This window comes from Miscanthus floridulus, chromosome 8 (assembly GCF_019320115.1).
Source record: "Miscanthus floridulus cultivar M001 chromosome 8, ASM1932011v1, whole genome shotgun sequence".
NCBI classification, from domain to species: Eukaryota; Viridiplantae; Streptophyta; class Magnoliopsida; order Poales; family Poaceae; genus Miscanthus; species Miscanthus floridulus.
In genome coordinates, this window is record NC_089587.1 from 13,019,909 (window position 1) to 13,041,282 (window position 21,374).

Genomic DNA, 21,374 nt, shown 5'->3' on the forward strand with positions numbered 1-21,374 from the left:
TTAGCCAGTTTTAGCCAAAGTTCAGACCAGCGAACGGGGCCATTGTGCTCTGTACCGTGAACCTGTTGCTTTGTACCGTGAACCCAGCCAGCCAGCCAATCACAGTGCGAGGACAGCTTACCCCACGAACCCAGCCACGCGTCCCGAGGTAGGCAGTCCGCCTCGCGGCTGCCGGCTGGTGCGCCCACGGCGCCCCACACAGTTCTGGCATAGTGCATGCGCTTCCTCTAGTCCTTTTGCTCGGTCGCCACACCATCTCTTTCTCTTCTAGCTCGTCATCGAGGCGGCGAGTAGTGCATCCACTATTGCATCGGGTAGAAAAAGATCATTTCCTAAAACGAAATCATTTCTACGAGTAGCTAGCCCATGACGTCCCATTGATTCCAGCGGCCGCTCTCTGCCGCGCCGTGATGGATGGCGCGGCGCAGCCGCGCCAAGATCGGTGGCGCGACAGACCTTGCCACGTCACCGGTCAGCGCCTCGGTCGTAGCCACGTCAGCTCTCTCGCCGCGCCATGGCAATAGGCGCGGCCAAAAGTGTTAGATTTGGAAATAAAAAACGGTGTTGGATTTAAAATTAATTTTAAAAAAGTGTTAAAATAATAAAAAAAAATTCGTCTCCGACAGCCATGCCAATTGGCAATTGCCATCAGGCCCATCACCCCAATCGCAATCCCGATCCGCATCGCACAGGCGCTGGCTCGTCTGATGGCAACGTTTGTCCCCAGCCCTAGACGCAAGACGGAGATGAGCTATCCTATCCAGATTTTCCCTTACATTATAATTAGACTGACTCAGGCTTTGGATGATACACTAAAGATGCATTTCTTCTTCTCAACCGACCGTGTAATGTAACCTTCATTGTTCTGTTTCGATGTCTTTAGGGCAGTAATTGACTAATTGTGCAGTGCAGGATGCAGCCGCTGATCTGAATGGTTATCTGGCTGCTCTTACCTCCGAAGAGTGTTGCAATGCGCAGCAGCAAGATCAGATCAGATGCTTTCAGCTGGCTTTGGACTGAAGTCTGAAGATGATGATACTCTGCTAATCCTCATTCCTGAATTAGGGGCATACATAAGCATAACGATGTTTTTACGTCTGTGGCTGCGTTTCACTTCAAACTTCTGCAGAGCTCTGCTCATGAAGCACAGGGCACACAATTACACAATCAAAGCAAACAGCCAGGAGCTGCCAATAAACAGAAGCAAAGGTGTCTGTAATTTTTCTCTTAATTCCATTGTCTTGAGAATTACAGCAAGACAAGAAGAGGCCGTGGTCATATACTCACATACATCATGCTGCTACAGATAACACAGCAGGAAGCAGGAAGGTTTGCAAGAACAGGTTCCCCCTCCACGGATTACATGACGATGAGTTATTCACATTATCACAAAAGTAGCATTACCGAATCTTGGCAGTGGTAAAAAAAGAGAGACTAAAGAGGCAGTAGCAAAAAAAAAAAAAAAAATTAAAATTAAAATTATCAATTTCTATGGAGAGAGATAGCACGATAGCACTTGTTGGGCGGGTACGCATTGCTCCGCCGGATCATCATCAGCCACAGGAAGCGAGCAGCACGATCCTGTAGTACCAGTTCGGGGGAGTGCTCGCGGTTGGTCCGCGGCGGCGGCTAGAGGTGCAGCAGCGTGTCGCAGCGCCAGTCCATCTCGTCGGCCGCCGGGTCCGGCACGTTCAGATCGAACGGCAGCGGGGCCGGCGGCGGCGCGGCGGCCTCGTCGCCGCAGCCCAGGCCCGACGCGCCGTCCTCGCAGAGAACCGACGACGAGGAGCCGCAGTAGCTGCGGCAGTCCTCCTCGGCGGCCGGGGCGGCTGCGGCGCGGAGGATCCCGGCGGGCGCGCCGGGCGCGCCGCCGCCGCTCCAGGACTCGACGGTGCTGCTGTGGCTAGACGTCGCCGCCCCCGCCGCGGCGGCGGGGGCGGTGACGGTTGCGGGGAGCGGCGGCGGCGGCAACGCGGCGGAGACGGAGGCGGAGGGGAAGTTGGTCCGCGCGGCGGCGCCGCGGATGGTCCTGGCGGCGGCGTCGTAGGCGCGGGCCGCGGCCTCGGCCGAGTCGAAGGTGCCGAGCCAGATCGGGGTCTTCCTGGCCGGGTCCCGGATCTCGGCCGCGTACCGCCCCGACGGCCGCCGCCTCACCCCGCGGTACTTCACCTCCGGCCCCCCCGCGTCCCCCGGCGCTGTCGGGACCGGGACCGGGACGGGCGGCGGCCTCGCCCGCCGCATCCCCCCTCGCCTCCTCCACGCGCTCTCCTCCTCCTCTTCCTTCCTCTCTGCCCTACCCTGCCCTGCCTGCCTGTCTTCTCGTGCGGCTTGTTGTGCCTTGTCCTCCTCGGCGACTCCGCGTTTGGCTTGGCCCGGTCCCCGAGTGGCCTTTCCTTTCCTTTCCTTTCCTCCCGCGGCTGCTCCTGCGCCTGTTTGGTCGGCACGGCCCCGCAGAGGCTGACGCGCCGGGCCCGCCACGACCCGGGCGCCGCGTCGATCCGTTGGGTTGATTTCCCACGTCCACGTCCCGGGGTGGGTCGGCTGCCTCTGCCTGCCGCGCCTGCGCCTCCTCCTCAATCCTCGCCACCGCATCGCATTCGCGTCGGCATCGCCCCCGCCGCGTGGTGATGTGCTCGCCTCTCCCGCCAGACCCAGTGGTGTGGCGTGGTTGGGCGCGCCGGATTTTTGCGATGCGACGCTTGCCGGCCTGGCCTGGGTGCGCCCGAGCGTGTCGTGCTGGTAGCCGCGGTGCCACTAGCGCGGGGGCGGCATATTCGCGCAACTGTGCTGCCTGCCTGCCTGTGGCTGTGGACAGTGGACACCATCAGTTTAGTGCAAGCCAACGGGAGCTGAATTGGGATGGCTCCACTTTTTCCACGTGCAAAGCCAAGCCAGTGCGGTAATTAAAGATAAAAATACTCACCGTTTACCTATCTAACATTAACATCCATGCTCTTTGACCGTTTCGGAATGCGTGGAATCCATAGGGAAGACCCAGCTCATCTAGCAGGATTTCTGAAAAACAATGGGCTAGTTTGGCCGGTCACATTTCCACCTTATTTTAGTTGATTTTGGTTGATTCAATAGTATTTTGTAAGAAAGAATAAGCTGAAATAAACTGAAAACTGATATATATATAGGCAGAGGCCACCAAGGGAGACGGACGACAACCGGTCCCACTTCACGGGCGAGCCCATTAGGCTGTCCGCACAGCTATCCCTCTAAATCCCACCTCTAAAGGAATATTCTCGTCCTAGTCACCCACTTACAGTATCATCTCCCGCACCCATATTCTCTCTATATCAAACTCTATCCCATTTTCTCTAAATTTTTAATCCCTCTCCCTCTCTCCCCTCCCTCCCACCGAGCACGTGCATGGGGCCGACCTCGCCTTTACCGTTTCGCCGTACGCTCTCTGTATTTTGCGTTCCTCTCTCCTCCTCTTATTTCCCAGTGCAGGATACAGGCCTGCGCTGCGGCGATTTCTTCCGCTATGCGGACATGCAGGGCGGCATACAGGTGCCCGGTGCGGACAGCCTTATCATGTGTGTGGAGTCAGCCAGACACCGTCCATCCAGGTCCAAACGATTTGCCCCGCACTCGTACGCAAAACGCGGCTAGCTGGGACGCCACAGGGCAGGGCAGGGCAGGCAGCGGTGCGGCGCTGGTGCGTCACGCATCGTGTGCCGCCCAGGACCAGCAACATCACATGGTCGCAAGTTATCATTGCACACCGTATCGCTTTGCCGCCTGCAACTCTTTATCTCATCACGAAGGGAAAATGTATCACAGCGAAACGGTAACGCTACCACAACTCCTTCGCGTGCCGGCGTGCGGCAACCACGACAGAGCACTGACGCTGAAACTAACAGGCAACGCGCTGTGGCTCTCTGATCTGAATCCTCATGCACCCTCTCGGTTTTTGGTAGTGAGTAGTGACCCGTGACTGTCTACATCTCCCAGGACGTCCCTCCGCCATCATCAGACGTGACAGCTAAGGTAATCTTACAACCGACGAGAGGCAGGTCAGGTCAGTTCACTCGTACGGGTTCCTGAAGTTCTTGAGGAGCTCCGGGATGTCGTGAGCGAGCATGTCGTCCACCGCCTGAACCATCTTGGGCTTCAGCTTCTCGAACTTGTCGATGCTGTATCCACCCAGCACCTGTTTGAAGTGCTCGACGTCGGGGAAGTCTCCGGCGGGGAGATGGTATTCCCTCTGCACCTGTTCCACCGGATCACGAGTATCAGTCACGTAGAGGGATGTTGGGCAAAAGAAAGAGGAAAAATGACAGTAACTTTGGATTTAGATGCCAGCAAATTAAGGTTAGTCGTAAATCTTCTGTTGAAATTAGACCCAGACATAAACATTCGGGCAATCAAGTTCTCTGTAATTACCTTTGTGAACTCCTCCTCTAAGTTGTCTATGAGTCGTTGTTGAGCCTTAGCTTTTCCCATCATTGCAGGCATCTCCTTCTTCAGATGGCCAATTATGTAAGCATGGATCTTGGCAGCTCGAGCACGCTTAACAAACTCATTGACCTGGAAGAAATGGTGCTGTTCATTTCCAAATTCCAGTACAGAAAGGAGGAGTTCTGACAAATGACTCAACAACATTTCAACTTACCCGTCGATCACAGGCCTTCTTAGGAATGTCTTTCAGGTCACAGAGGAGGTCATCTTGCTCCCTCTCAAACAAGTCTTTTCCAATTGGTCCAACAGCTGAATCATTCACTGGCTTATCGTTAAAGGACCTGTAAATATTAGCGGCAAAGTGTCAATCCAGTTAATGAAAAAATAGAAAGAAAAAAACCATTTAGTTTATACTTTATTGAACAACTGCTAACAGTTGTGAAGACTCAGCTACAACCCAATACAAAATTGAACCACCATCAATATGCATTTTTTTAACTTATTGTACAAGACTTGTAAGTTGTAACACCTCCATTGCTTAAAAGTTATAGAGGAGTAAGGTAACAAATAACAGGCATAAGAAATTACCCGATATACACACGCACAACCTCAGGAGTATTTAGCACTTTCCCAAGAGACCACATCAATGCACCGTACACTCTCATAAGCTGTAGCATAGAAGGGAGAAGTTATTCATCATACTAGACATTTTTTAACAAACAAAATAAAGCATACGCATAACAGGACATACAAATTGATTGCAAGAAAAAACTGTACCTGCTGTGTGTCAACTTGGTCGGCCTTGTTCAACACTACGCGTATTTTGTCATCATGCCCACGTAAGGATGAAATGACACGTTTGAACTCATCACTTATATCAAGCTTGTGAGGGTCAAACAGAAGAAGAATAAGGTCACACTTAGCAGCAAACCATGAGGTTACACCAGTGAAATCATAGCTACGTTGGGTCCGTTGCTTTTCTCCAGAGAGAACACCAGGAGTGTCCACAAAGGTGATATGCTCTAGCAGCTTCAAGAAACAAAGGAGGATTCAGTTTCTAAATGAATGCACTCTACATGTACCTGTATCAAACTAAAGCTTACCGGATGTGGCATCTGAGAGCATTCAAACTTTGACAGAAATGCTCCCCCAAATGTTGTAAGACCAGTGAATGGCATGTCGGCTTGAACAGCAATAGTATTGCCAGGAATGGTCCTTCCATCAGATCCTGACTGAAGTGAAAACAAAATTAATTTGAGGGACAATTAGAAAAAAAGTAATGTATACACTGACAGGGCCAGCCAGCAGGTAATGCAAACTGATAAGATTTGTAAAAGGTCAGCAACAAAGTTTCGTTTTGAATTGAACAACTTAAATGAATGAAGAAATATCCCATGGGCATGCAGTATGGTTTAAAGGAAGCGTTAAAGGGTTAAAAAAATAACACAACAATGATTCTATTTTTTCAATATTAAAGTTTTATTTTCAGCAATCAACAGTTCATGATAATGGCTAGCCATATTGCATAGGGACAATAGAAGTTGTTGCAATGATATAATAATAGCAAAGACGAACTACATTGGTTTAGCCAATATAAGGAAAACATTCTCAGTACACATGCTACAGTGTTGACCATCAGTCAGACCCCATATCCATTTTGTATGCAAATACAATATTCATGCCAACAGTTACCATGACAACTACGAATCTATCAGTGGTTGGCTCTGGTCCGACATGAGCTCCTGAAATCGAAACGGATAAAAAAAAAGTCAAATTTTAATGCAATCAGAGGCAATTGAAAACAAAATGGCCAGTAAGGCTGATACTCAAATCTGTTTGATAAGATGAAGCATCAAACCTGGGTAGCTTGTCTTCAGCAGATGCTTAATGAACGTTGTTTTCCCTGTTGAATACTGACCCAAGAGCATAACCATTGGCTTTGCATCAAAATCACTGTTTGTCTGGAAAATGATAGAAGCAATGAAGTGACATGTAAATAATGACGGAAGAGCACGATGAGCATCAAAGTACTTTAGAACAATAAGACTGATACTTCAAACAAAACAAAACTGTGAATGGAATTATTTACCAACAATGGGGAAGCAAAATCATTGTATCTGTAGGCGACTTCCAATGGCTTCAGTTTTTCGACATATAGTCTTTTCAAGCCATCAATTACAGAGGTAACAGCAGTCAGAGGCATCTGCACCTGCAGAATGCCAGATTAAACGCAAAATCAGTCAATTGCTAAACCACAATGCTCCACATACCAGGCAAAATGGTTTGTGCTGTAATGAAAAGCATATTGAAAGCAGCAGCCATAGAGTTTGAACGAGATTTGAAATTCAACATGGTAATCTAATACCTTCTGTGCTGCTTTTGAACCAAACCAGTGATATATGGAAGGTGCTTGGACCTGAGTGGTGCCTGAAGAGCAGATATAGCCATATAGGTATGTGATGTCAAAGATGATTCAGCCACATGAGTATAACTAGGGTTAAACATATTGGTTACCATTGTCATCTGGGTGAACTCTCTTCACAACAGCCTTGGATCTCTGGAAAGAAACAGTCCATCATAACATCGCAACAATCCATCATAGTATCATATTGAAAGGGGCAAATTCATTGAATGACACAGAATCTGAAGATTTCAGACTTACAGCCAGTAGCTCATCGACACCTTCCATCACAGGCGGATCCATGGTGCTCAGGTCTGCACGAACCACCGTAAACAATCGAGTTTAAACATCCACGTCCAGATGAACTCACAGAAGGGGCAAAGGAAGGTCAAGTTCAGTTCACAGCCAACTACCTTCACGTTTCAGACTGTCCTGTGTGATCTCGTTCCCTGCTTGGGCCAGAGACACGAGCTGCAGTTTGCATATCGATCGTGTTAGACCATCAGTCCACAAACCAGCAGCACAACCTCACCATTCATCGTCAGATGCACACGCTATGACTAATGGATGTGAGGGGACGAACCTGCATTGCTGTGACGAACTCGGCGAATCCGAGGTACCCCTGCCGCTTGGAATCCGCGATCGCCCATACCTTAGCACGCAAATCCCCAAACAGGGAAATATCAGTAGCCATTCCTCAACGATAATCCTAGACGATATCACCAAGGCCAGGAGAGGAGCAGGAGGAGACCAGCGGCCCCGTGCTCACCTGCTTGAGATCGGCGCGTGAGAGCGCGGACATGCCGAAGAAGCTAGTGGCGTCGGCGCCCGTGACGCGGCCATCGCCATCTGCAACAGAGACCCCACGTCGGAGCAGTAAGCATCAGACCTCCGCGGATTTTTTAGGGCGGCCTGGGAGCTGAGGGGCAGGAGCGCCTTACCTGGGTCGGCGAGGGCGAACCACTCGGCGTAGATCCTCTGGTGCTCCTTGGAGCAGACCACGCCAGCAGCCGCTCGCGCGATCTCCATCTCCGTCCCCTCTCGCCGCCCCGCCCAGGTCCTAGGCCGCCGCCGCCGCCGCAGAGAGGAGCAGGAGCAACTGCAGCAGCACAGATGAGACAGGAGGAGCCTGACGGGCCGCCTCGCACTCGCTTCGGCTTTCCCTCTCGTTTGCGTTGGACGGGGTGGCATTTTGAAACAGAGGACCCCACTTCACGGAGACGCTCCCCCGTGATTTCTTTTATTTTTTATTAAAAAAAATATGGCTGGACGCTCCCCGATGCCCATGGCCTGATGATGACTGACTGATAGGCAAATAGGGATGGCATTTGGGAGGACCTGAATTCAAATCTCAAACGAAAAGAGAGGAAAAGACATGGGCCTGATATCTGGCCCAGATGGGCTGACGGAACATGGATCATTCAGGTATGGGCCCACCGGGCCGGCACCAGTCAGACTCGAGAGACTACCAGTCTACTAGTACCAGCTACCAGGGTGTTGTGGGCTTGTGGCGCAGCGGCAGACGGACGCCAGGATCTCCATTAAAAAACCTCGGCCGAAACCTCAAAACCCTACTCCCGTCTCCTTTCAGATCTCTTCCCCTCCCTCACACTTCAAGCCCTAGCTCCGCCGAGCCCCCAACCATGGCGTCGATGATGGTAAGCGCCGCCTCCACGGAGCCCTAATCCGCAATCCGCTCTTGCCTCCACCCTCGCACGCAAGCTCCGATTCGCTGATCCTGATGGCCGTGCTGACGCTTTCGTTTGTGTTCCGCAGCAACCGCAGATCATCCTGCTCAAGGAGGGTACGGACACGTCGCAGGGGCGCGCGCAGGTGGTGAGCAACATCAACGCGTGCACGGCGGTGGGCGACACCGTGCGGACCACGCTGGGGCCCCGGGGGATGGACAAGCTCATCCACGACGACAAGGGCGGAGTCACCATCTCCAACGACGGCGCCACCATCATGCGCCTCCTCGACATCGTGCACCCCGCCGCCAAGATCCTTGTCGACATCGCCAAGTCACAGGACTCCGAGGTATCCATCTAGATAAAAATCTTTACCTGGAGCTGTGGAAACCTGCCTCATTGTGATCTATTAGATGCATTACTTTTGTTATGGTACTTGCCAGTTGCCACTGTGGGCAGACAGTTAACAAAATAAGAACCCTTATCAATTAATCCTAAACCATTTCGTGACATTTAATCTTAGTGAAGTAGGATCGGTTTGTTAAGGTGTGATAGGCACACGATTTTGGTGGAATGGCTCATAAATTCATAGTTTAGTCATGGATGGGCTGTGCGGTTGAGGCATAAGCCAAGGAATTGCAATTTGAACAGTGGGAATGATGACAGGCCTAATCCATTGCTATCCAACCCACTGATCTCTTCTGTTTGGACTAAGATATGTCGTGTTGTCCACAGGCATTTGGCTCAATGAAATGGTGTCTTAGAGCTTTTGTACCATGTCATGTTGTTGTATTTTTTATTTTCTTATTTGTTTCATTTTTTTTCTTTTCTCTGTCGTTTAAGAGCTTCCTCGCTTCATTTTGAGTCATACAATCCTACGTTAAGCAGATGAATTTGACATTCACAGAAGTTTCTTATTTTCTGTTTTAGTCTTGCTTGCAGTTTTTATTTGCAAGTATCAACATTTATGTATCACAACAGTTGAGTCTGCATCTAGTTCTGTGTTCCTGTTATAAAGCGATGATGCTGTATAATTGACTTGCAGCTTTGGCTTCCATTATTTTTTGCTGGATTTATGTTTGTTGGACTATGGAGCTTGGACATGCATGTTAAGCTCAACCTTAAATTTCTTATTTACTCAGGTTGGTGATGGGACAACTACTGTGGTGCTTCTAGCTGCAGAATTCTTAAAGGAAGCAAAACCTTATATTGAGGATGGGGTGCACCCCCACAGTCTAATTCGCAGTTATAGAACTGCAGGCAATATGGTCTGTAACTACCATCTTCTTTTTTAACAGCCAACCTTTTGATTCTCTGCAACTATTTTCCAAATTTGATTATTCATTAACATGAATTTCTGTCAGGCAATCCAAAGGGTTAAAGAGCTGGCAGTTAGCATAGAAGGAAAAAGCCTTGAAGAGAAGAAAACATTGCTAGCCAAGTGTGCTGCTACAACACTCTCTTCAAAACTTATAGGCGGTGAAAAAGAATTCTTTGCTTCTATGGTTGTGGATGCTGTCCTTGCCATTGGCAATGATGACAGGCTTAATCTTATCGGGATTAAGAAGGTGATATTGCAATGTTCTTTTGCAAGATGTTCTGGGTTGAAAAGTCTTAAGATATTAGCTCTTGATATCATTCTGACTTCGGAACTGATATATTAAGGATTGGTTACTGGGCAACCAAGTAAACAATTATTTTCATCTAGAAGGGTTGTACCATTCTATTTGTTTTAATATGTAGAAGGGGCATACTTGGGATTCCATTTTTGCTTTGCCTAAAGAAAACAAGCTAGTCATTTAGTTATCGATTTTGTTCCACAAGGTTCTCAGGGTTGGTTTTATTATACAGAATGTAAGGAATTCATGTAAGGGGAAAAAACTATGTTAGGATATATGTTACAAATTTACTGATGAACCAAGCACTGATTCCACTACTTTCTAATAGCTATGATGTTTTTTGATGCTTTATTTTGCCTTTGATTACAGGCTACATAGTAGGTATGCCACGTAATATAGTATTCATTTGATTTTTCACTATAAGACATTAATGCCTGATATTTTGATGTATCTTAGGTTCCTGGAGGTACCATGAGAGATTCTTTTCTGGTGAATGGTGTTGCGTTCAAGAAGACATTTTCGTATGCTGGATTTGAGCAACAACCAAAGAAGTTCCTGAATCCGAAGATTCTTTTGTTAAACATTGAACTAGAATTGAAATCTGAGAAGGAAAATGCAGAGATCAGGTATCCATACCGATTCACTCAAACCCCACCTGCTACAGAACAGAATGTGTGCTCCATTCTTTATTTTGTGTTGCTCTATATGCTTTTCAATTTTGCTTATGCTGGCTCTATTTCCAACATACCTGTAGGTTATCTGACCCTCTGCAATACCAATCAATTGTTGATGCTGAATGGAACATTATTTATGACAAACTGGATAAATGTGTGAAAAGTGGAGCAAAGATAGTTCTGTCTCGGCTAGCTATTGGTGATCTTGCAACACAGGTAGCCTGATGTTTTCATTTAACCAAATAAACCTTCTGCTTTTCTGTAATGTATACTTCTGCAGCCTATCTCAGATAATTTGGGTCTGTACAGTATTTCGCAGATCGAGACATTTTCTGCGCCGGCCGTGTCACTGAAGAAGATTTGCAACGTGTTGCTGCAGCAACTGGTGGAACTGTTCAAACTTCTGTAAATAATATCATCGATGAGGTAAGCATGCCATTTTTTATTTGCTTGTGAGCTGTTGAATTGTCTGTTTTTGATGGATTGTTGACTGGAAATTTAGGGTTAATGTCAGCTACCTAGTGCTGAGTGCGAGCTGATTCCTTTCTTTTTTTTCTTTTGTAAAGGTACTTGGTTCCTGTGAGGTATTCGAGGAAAAGCAAGTGGGCAATGAAAGGTTCAACATATTTAGTGGCTGCCCTTCTGGTCAGACAGCGACTATTGTGCTCCGTGGTGGTACAGACCAGGTCTTCTATTGAATATTGATACACTTCTGTTAGCCATCGTCTGTTTTTAACAACATGTTATGAATGTCCTTACATTTCTTTGATTCTGTGCTAGTTCATTGAGGAAGCTGAACGGAGTCTCCATGATGCCATCATGATTGTGAGGAGAGCACTTAAGAACTCGACAGTTGTGCCGGGTGGTGGTGCTATTGATGTATGTCTTGTGGTCACCTTGTCAACATGGATGATTCAGCAGTTCATAGAATTTTATGCTGATTTTTTATGTTTTGTGTAGATGGAAATAAGCAAGTATCTCAGGCAGCATGCGCGGACAATTGCTGGGAAGTCTCAGTTCTTTGTAAATTCGTTTGCTAAAGCCCTCGAGGTACAATATTCCTGGTCCATACTTTTCCTTACTAGATTCAGGATTGTGCTTTTATTTATGCACTGCACTCAAAGCTTTCCACTAACTTCTTAAGGATACAATAAATGTGCGGCTGCTGGTTTTAAGTTGCATTTAGTGTTCTGTCAAAAAGGGCTATATTGTTGATCGACCATTTGATTCTGATCACTTACATGTGTTACGTCTTATATGTGCAACATTGTGTCCACTCATTTAGTCATTTTCAATAAAATCATCCTGCAGGTTATTCCACGTCAACTTTGTGATAATGCTGGATTTGACGCTACTGATGCTCTCAATAAGCTCAGGCAGAAACACACATCTGGTTGGTTTCCTTAAGTTTTATTTTGAATTTAGTCTACAATTTTATTCATGACAGTACAGTTGTGAAGCAGAAAGCTATCTATTTTACTGATGCGTGATGCATGGTTAATTTGTTCAGGTGAAGGTGCTAATTATGGTGTAGACATAAACACTGGCGGAATTGCTGATTCCTTTGCGAACTTTGTGTGGGAACCTGCTGTTGTAAAGGTAATTTCGCATTTGGTTTCATTCATTTGCTTTTGGGTATCCATGTATCTTAAGTTCACATGCTGATGTCTTGAGAACTTTTTTGTTCAGATCAATGCTATAAATGCTGCAACCGAAGCTTCCTGCCTTATTCTTAGTGTTGACGAAACAGTGAAAAACCCAAAGGTAAGGAGGCATGCAAACGTCTAGGGTCCATTATAGTAAAAAACAATGCCTTTACTCTTCTTTCGTTTCATGAGTGGAGTTGAGACTCATTTTCTTGTGGCAAATCCTCTTCCCCCCATAATGATATATTGTTTGGCCATCTCTTATGTCCTATTTAGTCCAATCTATTCCCTCTGCTGGAAAGTTCCGAATCACTAAACAAAAAATGATCATAGAAATAGTGTAGTAGATTTCGGTACTTGAAAGAACATTTCTTTCTTTCTTTTTGTTCTTTTGCATCTTTAGAGATTGGTTTGACTGCCAAGGAGGCAATGACTCCACTTTGCCACTTCAAATTGCACATGTTCAAACCATAGGTCCATGAAAGCCCATAGCATTTCTCCTAAATTAAGGCTTTGCGACTTTGAATTTAGATGGTCACTAAGTTAATAGATATTTTGGATGTTCCTTGCAAACAATTTGTTTTGTTTAAAGCAATTGATTCTTCACATGAACTAATTGCCATATTTCCTTTCCTCAAATTGTGGGATACTCTAGTCGGAGAGCGCACAAGGTGAGGCTGCAGCTGGTGCAATGGCTGGTCGTGGTGGAGGGGCAATGCGAGGACGTGGTGGCAGGGGCATGCGCAGGCGATGAACTGAGCCACGTTGATCCTGTAACATTATGTTTTGATCGCCTTTGTGGGTCAGATTATTTTTGCCTGTTCGCATGGTGCTGTTGTGTCGTACTGCACATGTAATGTGAGTTTATGGACACGCACTTATTATTGTGTGCTTTCGGTTGGGAAGCAGTAGCAGCCTTTTTGTTTCAGAGGAGATACACTAGACGTTTATCCATGTAGCTTTCCTGTTGTGATATAGTAGTAGACCTGAGCCTTTGGTTACAAATTGTTTGGCCCATATCTTAGTTTATTGGCTTCATTTTCTTCATCATGAGAATGAATGATAGTTTGTGATCCTCGTGCGTTCAAGCGTAAAACATTAGACAGGTGCTAGTACGCTTTGAGCCCGAGATGCTATTTGCTCACACTGAGTGGCTCGAGCAAAATTTTCAGGAATGGGCGTGTTACAGGGCTAATGACGCCAATTCTCTGCGACTAAGGGCATATGTGTGTGTTGTAGAGTTTTGCGCACCTCATCAAGCTCTGAAATTGCCTGCGACGACATTCTTGGGACATAAAGGGTAGCATCATCAACACCAATCTGCTTGATCTGTGCAACTGACATGGTGTTCTTCACACAGTGACTGAGGAGGACACAGTGACTGAGGAGGACAGGGTAAGCATCATATACCTCGATCAATAAAGAACCAAACAAATGACACTAAATGAAACAATTTAGCTCCAAGAATAACTCAAACCAGGGTGTCACACTCTGCAGCAGCAATAAGACTCAATGTACATGATACCCCCGTTCGCTTGGCTGAAATTGACTGAAAAAATAAGTCAAAGCTGAATTATTGTGAGAGAAAAATACTATTCCGGCTGAAAAAAAAGAAGCCGAACAAGCCGGCTTTTAAGGTAAGCTGAACGGGGCCATATAAAAATTCATTTGCTAAATTTAGCCCACATTCGCAACCAATTAAATGGCACACCTACAGTAAATGTATTGGTTCGATCAGTATTTTAAGAATATATATGTCCTTTGCACAATTTAGGGACTTATACTACTCATTCCGTCCCAAATTAGAAGTCATTCTAGCTTTCTTAAAGAGTAAAAGCATATTAAGTTTGACCAAATTTATATAATAAAATAATAATATTTATGATACTAAATAAATATATTAGATTCTTTATTAATTATATTTTCATAGTATACATATTTGATGTCATCTTTTTTTTGCAGTTTTTTTTGTTTTATTGTGCCGTTCATTAGTTACTGAACCCTAAAGCCCATTCCAGTCCAGGCTCCAGGCCAATCACTAGCTCTAGTTTTTGCCGGCCGCCACCACCCACGCACCGGCATGGCGCAGCGCGCACGACGCACCACACGCTGACCAGCGCACGGTCACAGTGGCCGCACAGCCGCCGGCGGCCGGCCACCCACTCTAGCAAGATTGCGAGACTGTGACGACATCGAATGCGGCGGCCTGCGGCGTCGAGAAGCTGCGGACGGGGTTCGCCATTCGTGGGCTCGGCGTCCGGGGATCCGGCAGCCTGTTCGGTTGGCTGATGGGTAGCGTTGCTAGTTCGTAAAGAAGTACTGCTGGTTGGTTTATGTGAGAGAAAAATATTATTTCGATTGAAAATTTAGGATCATTTACGACGAGCCACAGCCAAACGAACAGGCTGCGGGCAGCCAGCGACCGTGAGCGACGCGACCTGACTTCACCTGAGGTATGTTCTTCCCCGCACGTTCCATCCTCATTTGGGACCCGACGTTCCTGCTTGTGGTTGCGAGTCACGTTCCATCGTCTATCGGGACGGCGTCCCGCCATGTTCCCGCGAATCGGAACGAAGTGGGCACGTTCCCGTTCCCCGGCTGCTAAGCGCCCATCGCCTTCCCGATCCTGACCTCCCGTGCCAGTCAGCAAGAGCGGCGGCGGCCTGCTGCCTGCCTGCCTGGAAGGGCGGCGGCCAGCCTGCCTGCCAGCCAGCAAGGGCGGCGGCGGCTTGCTGCCTGCCTGCCTGCTTGGTACGGGATATTCTTTCTTTATACTTATATAAAGCAACATGTCAACGCTCGAAGAAGTCGTCGTCCTCTTCGGCTGACTCGTAGCAACTGTTGCCTCCGTATAAGCACCAGCCAGCAAGGGCGGCGGCGGCCTGCTGGCTGCCTGCCTGCTTGGTACGGGATATTCTTTCCTTATACTTATATAAAGCAACATGTCAACGCTCGACGAAGTCGTCGTCCTCTTCGGCTGACTCGTAGAAACTGTTGCCTCCATATAAGCACCATGTCTATACGGCCGGGTTGCCTATCTAATAAAGGCTTGCTGTCTGCAAACATTATACAATCACCATGGTGGTGCTCCTCATAAAGCCTCTCTTGAGCATGCTCGCATTCTTCCTCATTTGCCTTGCCACATTCGTGGCACAGACCTCACTGGCAGCTCATGGAGCAATCGCCGACTCCGACCAGCTCGCGCTCATGTCATTCAAATCACTCGTGAGGAGTGACCCGTCGCGAGCCCTAGCTTCGTAGGGCAACATGTCCATTCCCATGTGCCGGTGGCGCGGCGTGGCGTGCGGCTTGAGGGGACATCGCCGGGGCCATGTGGTGGCTCTGGACCTCCCAGAGCTCAACCTGACTGGCACCATCACCCCTGCGCTGGGAAACCTCACTTACCTGAGGCGACTCAATCTTTCATCGAATGGCTTCCAAGGGATCCTGCCTCCAGAGCTCGGTAACATCCATGACCTCAATGTGCTGAACCTAGGTGCAAATCAGTTCTCAGGAACGATCCCTAGTTCACTGGGAAACCTCTCAGCGTTGATGATTCTTCATGCTTTCGGCCATTGTCCTTTAGAAGTATTGGATCTATACCATCTACTCTCAGCCATTGTCCTTTAGAAGTATTGGATCTTTCTCACAACAATCTTTCTGGTCCGACACCTAAAGAACTCTTTTCCATATCAACCTTGTCGAATTTCATCAACATTTCAGATAATTTCTTATCTGGGTCTTTGCCATCAGAAGTTGGAAGTCTAGAAAATCTGAACGGACTTGGTTCGTGCATTAGAGCATGAGAATGAGATCGATTTGTGTGATTGCATGATATATTTTACTACTATTTTCAGGAAGCACCATTATTCTTCCAAATAAAGTTGTAGTCCTTTTCTATTGTTTGTTTGAACTAAAGCGTTTGTGTGTTGATTATACCGATCTTAACAAGGCATATACCCAAAAGAGTTGTGGGCATAATTTTCTTTTCACAAATCTTGTATGCATTTTTTTTTCTTATTACAAATCTTGTGTTCACAATTTTGTTTCATTAGTATCATGCATAATTTTATTCATAAAATCTTGCGCACATAATGTGGTTTTGTTTAATAAATGTTGTGACTGAGCTCGCCCTGCCGCTAGAGCGCCCTCGGGCATCCGGACTGCCAGAGTATGATCTTCGGTGCAAGCTCCAAGCCCAGCTGAAAGTGAGATGCCGGATGGTCACAGCATTCAGAAGAGCAGGCCAGAAGAAAAACAACCGTTCAGATCAGGACTGCCAGAGTATGATCTTCGGTGCAAGCTGACTGTGATCTTCAGCCGGATGGTCGCAGCATTCAGAAGAGCAGGCCCAGAAAAACAACCATTCAGATCAGCTGTGACCGATCATCCTTGCTCTTACAGGCTTCGTCATCGGCACAAACTGAGCAGGCTGGATCCGCAGGTGGTACGACGAAGCTGGAGAGGACGCGCACGACGTCAAGCATGGTGGGCCGTGCCTGGCTGCTCTCACGGACGCACGATGTGCCCACCCTGAAGAGGCGAGCGATCAGGCCGGCGGGCAGCCGGGGGTCAGCCACGGCCAGGACTGCCGCCGTGTCCGTGGGTCTCGACACGACGCTCCGCGCCCAGTGCACGAGGTCGATCTCGTCGCCGAAGTCGCCGAGCGGGCGGCGCCCCGTGACGAGCTCCAGCAGCACCACGCCGAACCTGTACACGTCCGTCTTCTCGTCCACCCGCAGCGTGTACGCGTACTCTGCACGGAGACCACTCCGTGCCTGTCACTGTAATGGCAACGCAACAGACAACAATATGTCTTGTCGAGCGCACGTCACGTTCTTAGTTCTTACCTGGAGCGATGTACCCGAACGTGCCGGCGACGACCGACACGGACTCCTCCGCCGCCACCGCTCCCGTGCCGCCGGAGCAGGACGCGCCGCGGCTAAGGAACTTGGCGAGGCCGAAGTCGGCGACGTGCGCCTCCATCGCCGAGTCCAGCAGGATGTTGTTGGACTTGACGTCGCGGTGCAGGATCCTCGGCGAGCACTCGTGGTGCTGGTAGCACAGCGCGCGCGCCGCCTCGGTGGCGACGCGGTGCCTGGCGGCCCAGCCCAAGAGGAGCCCGCCGCTCTCTCCGTGCAGGCAGCAGGACCGCGCCCAGCGACCTCGTGGGCATGTACTCGTACAGGAGCATGTTGGCCTCCGTGCTGGACGCGAAGCCGAACAGCCGCACCACGTTGCGGTGCCGGATGCCGCCGAGCGTGGTCACCTCGGCCCGGAAGCCGTGGTCGCGGCGGCCGGGGCCCGGGAGACGCTTGACCGCCACCTCCGTGCCGCCTGGCGTCACGCAGCGGTACACGGTGCCGGCGCCTCCTCTGCCGATGAGGTTATCCTCCCTGAGGCACCCGAGCACGTCGTCCATTTCCAAGTCCAGGCTCTGGAACCGTGTCATCTTCCACGCTGTAGGCCGCCGCCGCTTCGCCATCTCCAGCCACGCTCTGCGCCCCCACCTTAATTAGTCCGAGGCACACGACCACCACCATGGCGCTCGCGGTCAGCACGAGGCACAACAGCGTTCTCGTCTTGAAACGGCGTGAACGCTGCAACTGCAACAACATGGGACACGAAGCGGCAGTGACGTTCTCCACACAAATGCCAGGGTTGCCTGCAAAAACTATTTCGTTTAAATAAACTTGGAGCAGCCGTTTCGTCAAAAAAAAAAAAAAAACAACAACCTTGGAGCAGCCCGTGTTGCGACAGTGACACACTGCCAGTGAGGTTGTTGTAGGACACATCGAGCTTGGTGAGGCTAGGCATATGAAGAAGTTCCATCGGAAGATCCCCAGAAATGTTATTCCTAGACAAATTCAACCCTGTGAGGACCTTCAAATTTGCCATCTCCTGGGGTATCCCTCCGGTAAACTGGTTGCCACCCTGTTCGCTTGGATGAATCTGTTGGATATGTGAGAGAACAAACAGTGTTTTCCAGCCATGAACAGTGACTTCCGGCTGAAATTCAGGACAGCCGAACGGTCCCTGAGATCGAGCACGGTTAGCGAGTCACAGCGGCTGAGCTCTCGGGGATTGCCGCCGGTGAGGGCGTTGGCTCTTGGCTGAGCCAGGACAGATTCTTGAGATGGCCAATCTCCGGTGGCAAAAGGCCGGATAAGTTGTTCGATGCCACCGACAAATAGCTCAAACTCTCACTGGGGTTCACCGGGAGCTCGGCAGAGAGCAAGTTATTGCTCAAATCCAGCCGGTTGATCTTGGGAAGGCCAAATAGCGCCATTACGTGTATGATCTCGTGGTTAGGGATTGACACGACTGAGGGCTGGTTGAGAGTTGAGGCTCGTGTGCGTCAGTATCACGTACTATATACACAACGTTGGGTCGTGACTAGTACTGGGATCAAGGTTTTCATTTTCAAAAATTAAAATTTATCAGAGTCACAGATAAAGAGGATAAACAGGATATATCGAAAATATCGGACCAAATTCAAATAAAAATTAATTTGAATTTAAGTAAATTTAAATAAATTTAAACAAAATTTGTACGAAAAAATAGATATTTTCTTATCGGCACCTACGGATTTCGGCCGAAAAAGGAAACCATGACTGGGATTCCTTGTACATTTTCTTTTTATAGCTTTGTATATAAAATGAAATTCGTTTGCACTTTGCACCGACACAAGCCTCGTTGTTTGAGTGTTCGTCTTATTAAACTCCTCACTTGCTTACACATTGTTGTTTGTCTTCCAAATCTACTGGGATGAATACTACAACTTTTGGAATCACTGCCTTTGGCAAAAGATCGAGATGTGTTTCCACTATCGAATCTCGACAGTAGTGGTTCCATTCAGTGTCTTCTTACCGGAAAGTCACCTGCTCAGCTGCTCTTAATTAGTCGATGTAAGACTATGGATCGGATGACGACTCTGGTGCATGCTGCAATAATGTATACGTATGCGACAAGAAAACAAGTTAATTAAGCACTACGATTAATTTGTAAATCTCAAGATCATCCGTCTGCCGGACCATCAGTCATTTGGATGTGCTTGTAGGGGTAATTGGTACATGGTATGCGAACATCTATGTCCACATTATAAGCATCTTTTTGTTTTTTTTAATGTCACTTAACAGTTTTTAGGCCGCCACCGTGGTGTAAATTTAAGGATCCTGTGTCACTTATATAATTATGGAATTTCTATCCATCATCCGGTTGATGGTTAATTATGTTACCATCCACTGTTTGTTGGTTGCCATTTGTGTCTCGTGGGCTCAATTTCATTTTCTTTGACGGCCCATTTGTTGCGCTGCTACAGTATGTCACGTGGAGGAGAGAGGATTCGAAATAGTTTCTGCTGTCTTCGTCTTATCTTTTCAACCTCGGGCCTTCCATCCCATTTTGCAAAATTTTTTAAGATTCTCTGTCACATCAAATTTTTAGATGCATGCATGAAGTATTAAATATAAATAAAAAATAAAACTAATTATACAGTTTAGACGAAATTCACGAGATAAATCTTTTAAGTCTAATTAAACTATGATTGAACACTATTTACCAAATAACAACGAAAATACTTGCCCAAAAATTTTGGCATGCCCCTCGCCTTCCTCCATACTCGGACAGAGTTGTTCCCGGCGAAGTTGCGCGGGCGTGAGTACTGATCATCGACGTGAGGGAGGAGGGATGCTTCTTTTGAGATCTAGCTGAGTTTTGGTCCCTCACGTCAACTCCCCCTCCCCTGCAGGCCTCCGCAGGTGCTTCCCATCTCGTCGCTCCGCGCCTGTTGTTCTCCGCCCGACAGGTAGAGTGTCTCCGGTACAGGATGTCTCCGGTGGGCGGAGTGGGCTGCTCCGCCCGACAAGTGCGCGTCTCTGAAGACCAGTGTTGATTGTTTCTCCGATTCGATTCAGTTTCCCCCATTCTATTTTAGGTTCAGCTGATGGCAGCTCCACCCCCTTCTGCATTTCGCCTCCAGCATGATGTGTGAATTAGTTCGCCGTAGGTTTCTTCTTAGTAATTGGATGCGGCATTTTTAATTGGCTATTAGTTAGTTGTCTTGTAAATTCATTGTGTAGTTTTTTCATACACTGTAGTCGTGTGATGGTTATTTGTCTAATGTGATTCCGTATCCCCCAGTCTATTAAGGTTCATCTCATGGGACACCGTTTGTGTATGTGTTGTGGTTCCGTTTGCTTGTGCCTGACACCGTTTGATGCTGATGGTTTTGTTCAGTTTGCAGTTAGTGGAATGTGTGCCTGGTGTGCATTTTGATTTTTTTTCTTCATTGAATTGGGATGGCCACTGCTATTGCTAGGTAAATGGAGTAGGTCTCTATCGCTAGCTATTAGCTGATGATGATGTTTCTGTCTGGTTGGTTTCCTGTTTCCTTTCGCAGTTACCATTGATTATTGAAGAGATTCAGTGTTTCAGTTTAGTCATTTCAGTATTTCATCTCACATTGTTAATTTTTCAGTTTAGTTCATTTTGGAAGTTGTTATCGCTTGTTGTGTCATTATCTAGGAAGGGTGATATATTGTCAATGTTCATTTTCATTGTCTGTTTTAAAACTTTAGTTTTTTAGTCTTTATGAAGTTCAGATTTGGTTTCTCCATGATGTTGTTTTCTTTGGATCATCTAGTAGCGGATCCAGTGGGTGAGTTCTTTGTTGTTTGGGATAACTAGTGACTTAGAGAATCCTTCGGGAGTAGGAGACAGAGAGAGAGTAGGAGCATCTGACCGTCTTAGGACCTCCCTACCTTCGCTGGTACGTCAATGAAGATCTGCACACGGCAGCGACGGTCGGAGTAGCGGTGAAGACCGTGGTGGCGCAGTGTAGTGGCGGCGGCGGTGCTTCCCGTCACTGGCTGCGCCCCTCTGTTAGATCGGAGTAGGGTTTCTAGGTGGGACGTACGGCTCAGGCGAACCTCGTA

At 47.9% G+C, this 21,374-nt stretch overlaps 3 protein-coding genes and 1 pseudogene across 3 annotated transcripts; 1 reads left to right on the forward strand and 3 right to left on the reverse strand.

The window, feature by feature from the left end:
* Positions 1 to 1,210: 1,210 nt before the first annotated feature.
* LOC136475761 (ethylene-responsive transcription factor 3-like) lies at positions 1,211 to 2,375 on the reverse strand. The gene has a single exon (XM_066473354.1). The coding sequence runs from the start codon at positions 2,239 to 2,241 to the stop codon at positions 1,630 to 1,632; it is 612 nt and encodes a 203-aa protein (XP_066329451.1). The 5' UTR covers positions 2,242 to 2,375; the 3' UTR covers positions 1,211 to 1,629.
* Positions 2,376 to 3,742: 1,367 nt separating this feature from the next.
* LOC136475760 (EH domain-containing protein 1-like) lies at positions 3,743 to 7,978 on the reverse strand. The gene is made up of 16 exons (XM_066473353.1): positions 7,753 to 7,978; positions 7,581 to 7,660; positions 7,395 to 7,463; positions 7,225 to 7,282; positions 7,073 to 7,125; positions 6,925 to 6,967; positions 6,776 to 6,837; positions 6,500 to 6,619; positions 6,269 to 6,371; positions 6,103 to 6,152; positions 5,514 to 5,642; positions 5,188 to 5,439; positions 4,999 to 5,078; positions 4,625 to 4,751; positions 4,396 to 4,539; positions 3,743 to 4,222 (listed from the first exon to the last, which is right to left on the reverse strand). The coding sequence occupies exons 1-16, from the start codon at positions 7,838 to 7,840 to the stop codon at positions 4,037 to 4,039; spliced, it is 1,644 nt and encodes a 547-aa protein (XP_066329450.1). The 5' UTR covers positions 7,841 to 7,978; the 3' UTR covers positions 3,743 to 4,036.
* Positions 7,979 to 8,326: 348 nt separating this feature from the next.
* LOC136475759 (T-complex protein 1 subunit eta-like) lies at positions 8,327 to 13,483 on the forward strand. The gene is made up of 14 exons (XM_066473352.1): positions 8,327 to 8,469; positions 8,588 to 8,848; positions 9,642 to 9,767; positions 9,864 to 10,067; positions 10,575 to 10,744; positions 10,873 to 11,008; positions 11,102 to 11,218; positions 11,359 to 11,478; positions 11,573 to 11,671; positions 11,753 to 11,842; positions 12,104 to 12,185; positions 12,303 to 12,391; positions 12,482 to 12,556; positions 13,094 to 13,483. The coding sequence occupies exons 1-14, from the start codon at positions 8,455 to 8,457 to the stop codon at positions 13,190 to 13,192; spliced, it is 1,683 nt and encodes a 560-aa protein (XP_066329449.1). The 5' UTR covers positions 8,327 to 8,454; the 3' UTR covers positions 13,193 to 13,483.
* A 3,322-nt stretch (positions 13,484 to 16,805) lies between these two features.
* On the reverse strand, positions 16,806 to 17,990 carry LOC136468579 (leucine-rich repeat receptor-like kinase protein THICK TASSEL DWARF1; annotated as a pseudogene).
* Positions 17,991 to 21,374: the final 3,384 nt, after the last annotated feature.

Coding starts and splice junctions, on each gene's coding strand:
- LOC136475761 (XM_066473354.1), bottom strand. CDS start 2,241: ATGCGGCGGGCGAGGCCGCCGCCCGTCCCGGTCCCGGTCCCGACAGCG.
- LOC136475760 (XM_066473353.1), bottom strand. CDS start 7,840: ATGGAGATCGCGCGAGCGGCTGCTGGCGTGGTCTGCTCCAAGGAGCAC. Junction 5,440..5,513: donor GCTCTCAGATGCCACATCCG/GTAAGCTTTAGT, acceptor TGTTTCTTGAAG/CTGCTAGAGCATATCACCTT. Junction 4,752..4,998: donor GTTGTGCGTGTGTATATCGG/GTAATTTCTTAT, acceptor TAATATTTACAG/GTCCTTTAACGATAAGCCAG.
- LOC136475759 (XM_066473352.1), top strand. Junction 9,768..9,863: donor ATAGAACTGCAGGCAATATG/GTCTGTAACTAC, acceptor AATTTCTGTCAG/GCAATCCAAAGGGTTAAAGA. Junction 12,392..12,481: donor GGGAACCTGCTGTTGTAAAG/GTAATTTCGCAT, acceptor TTTTTTGTTCAG/ATCAATGCTATAAATGCTGC.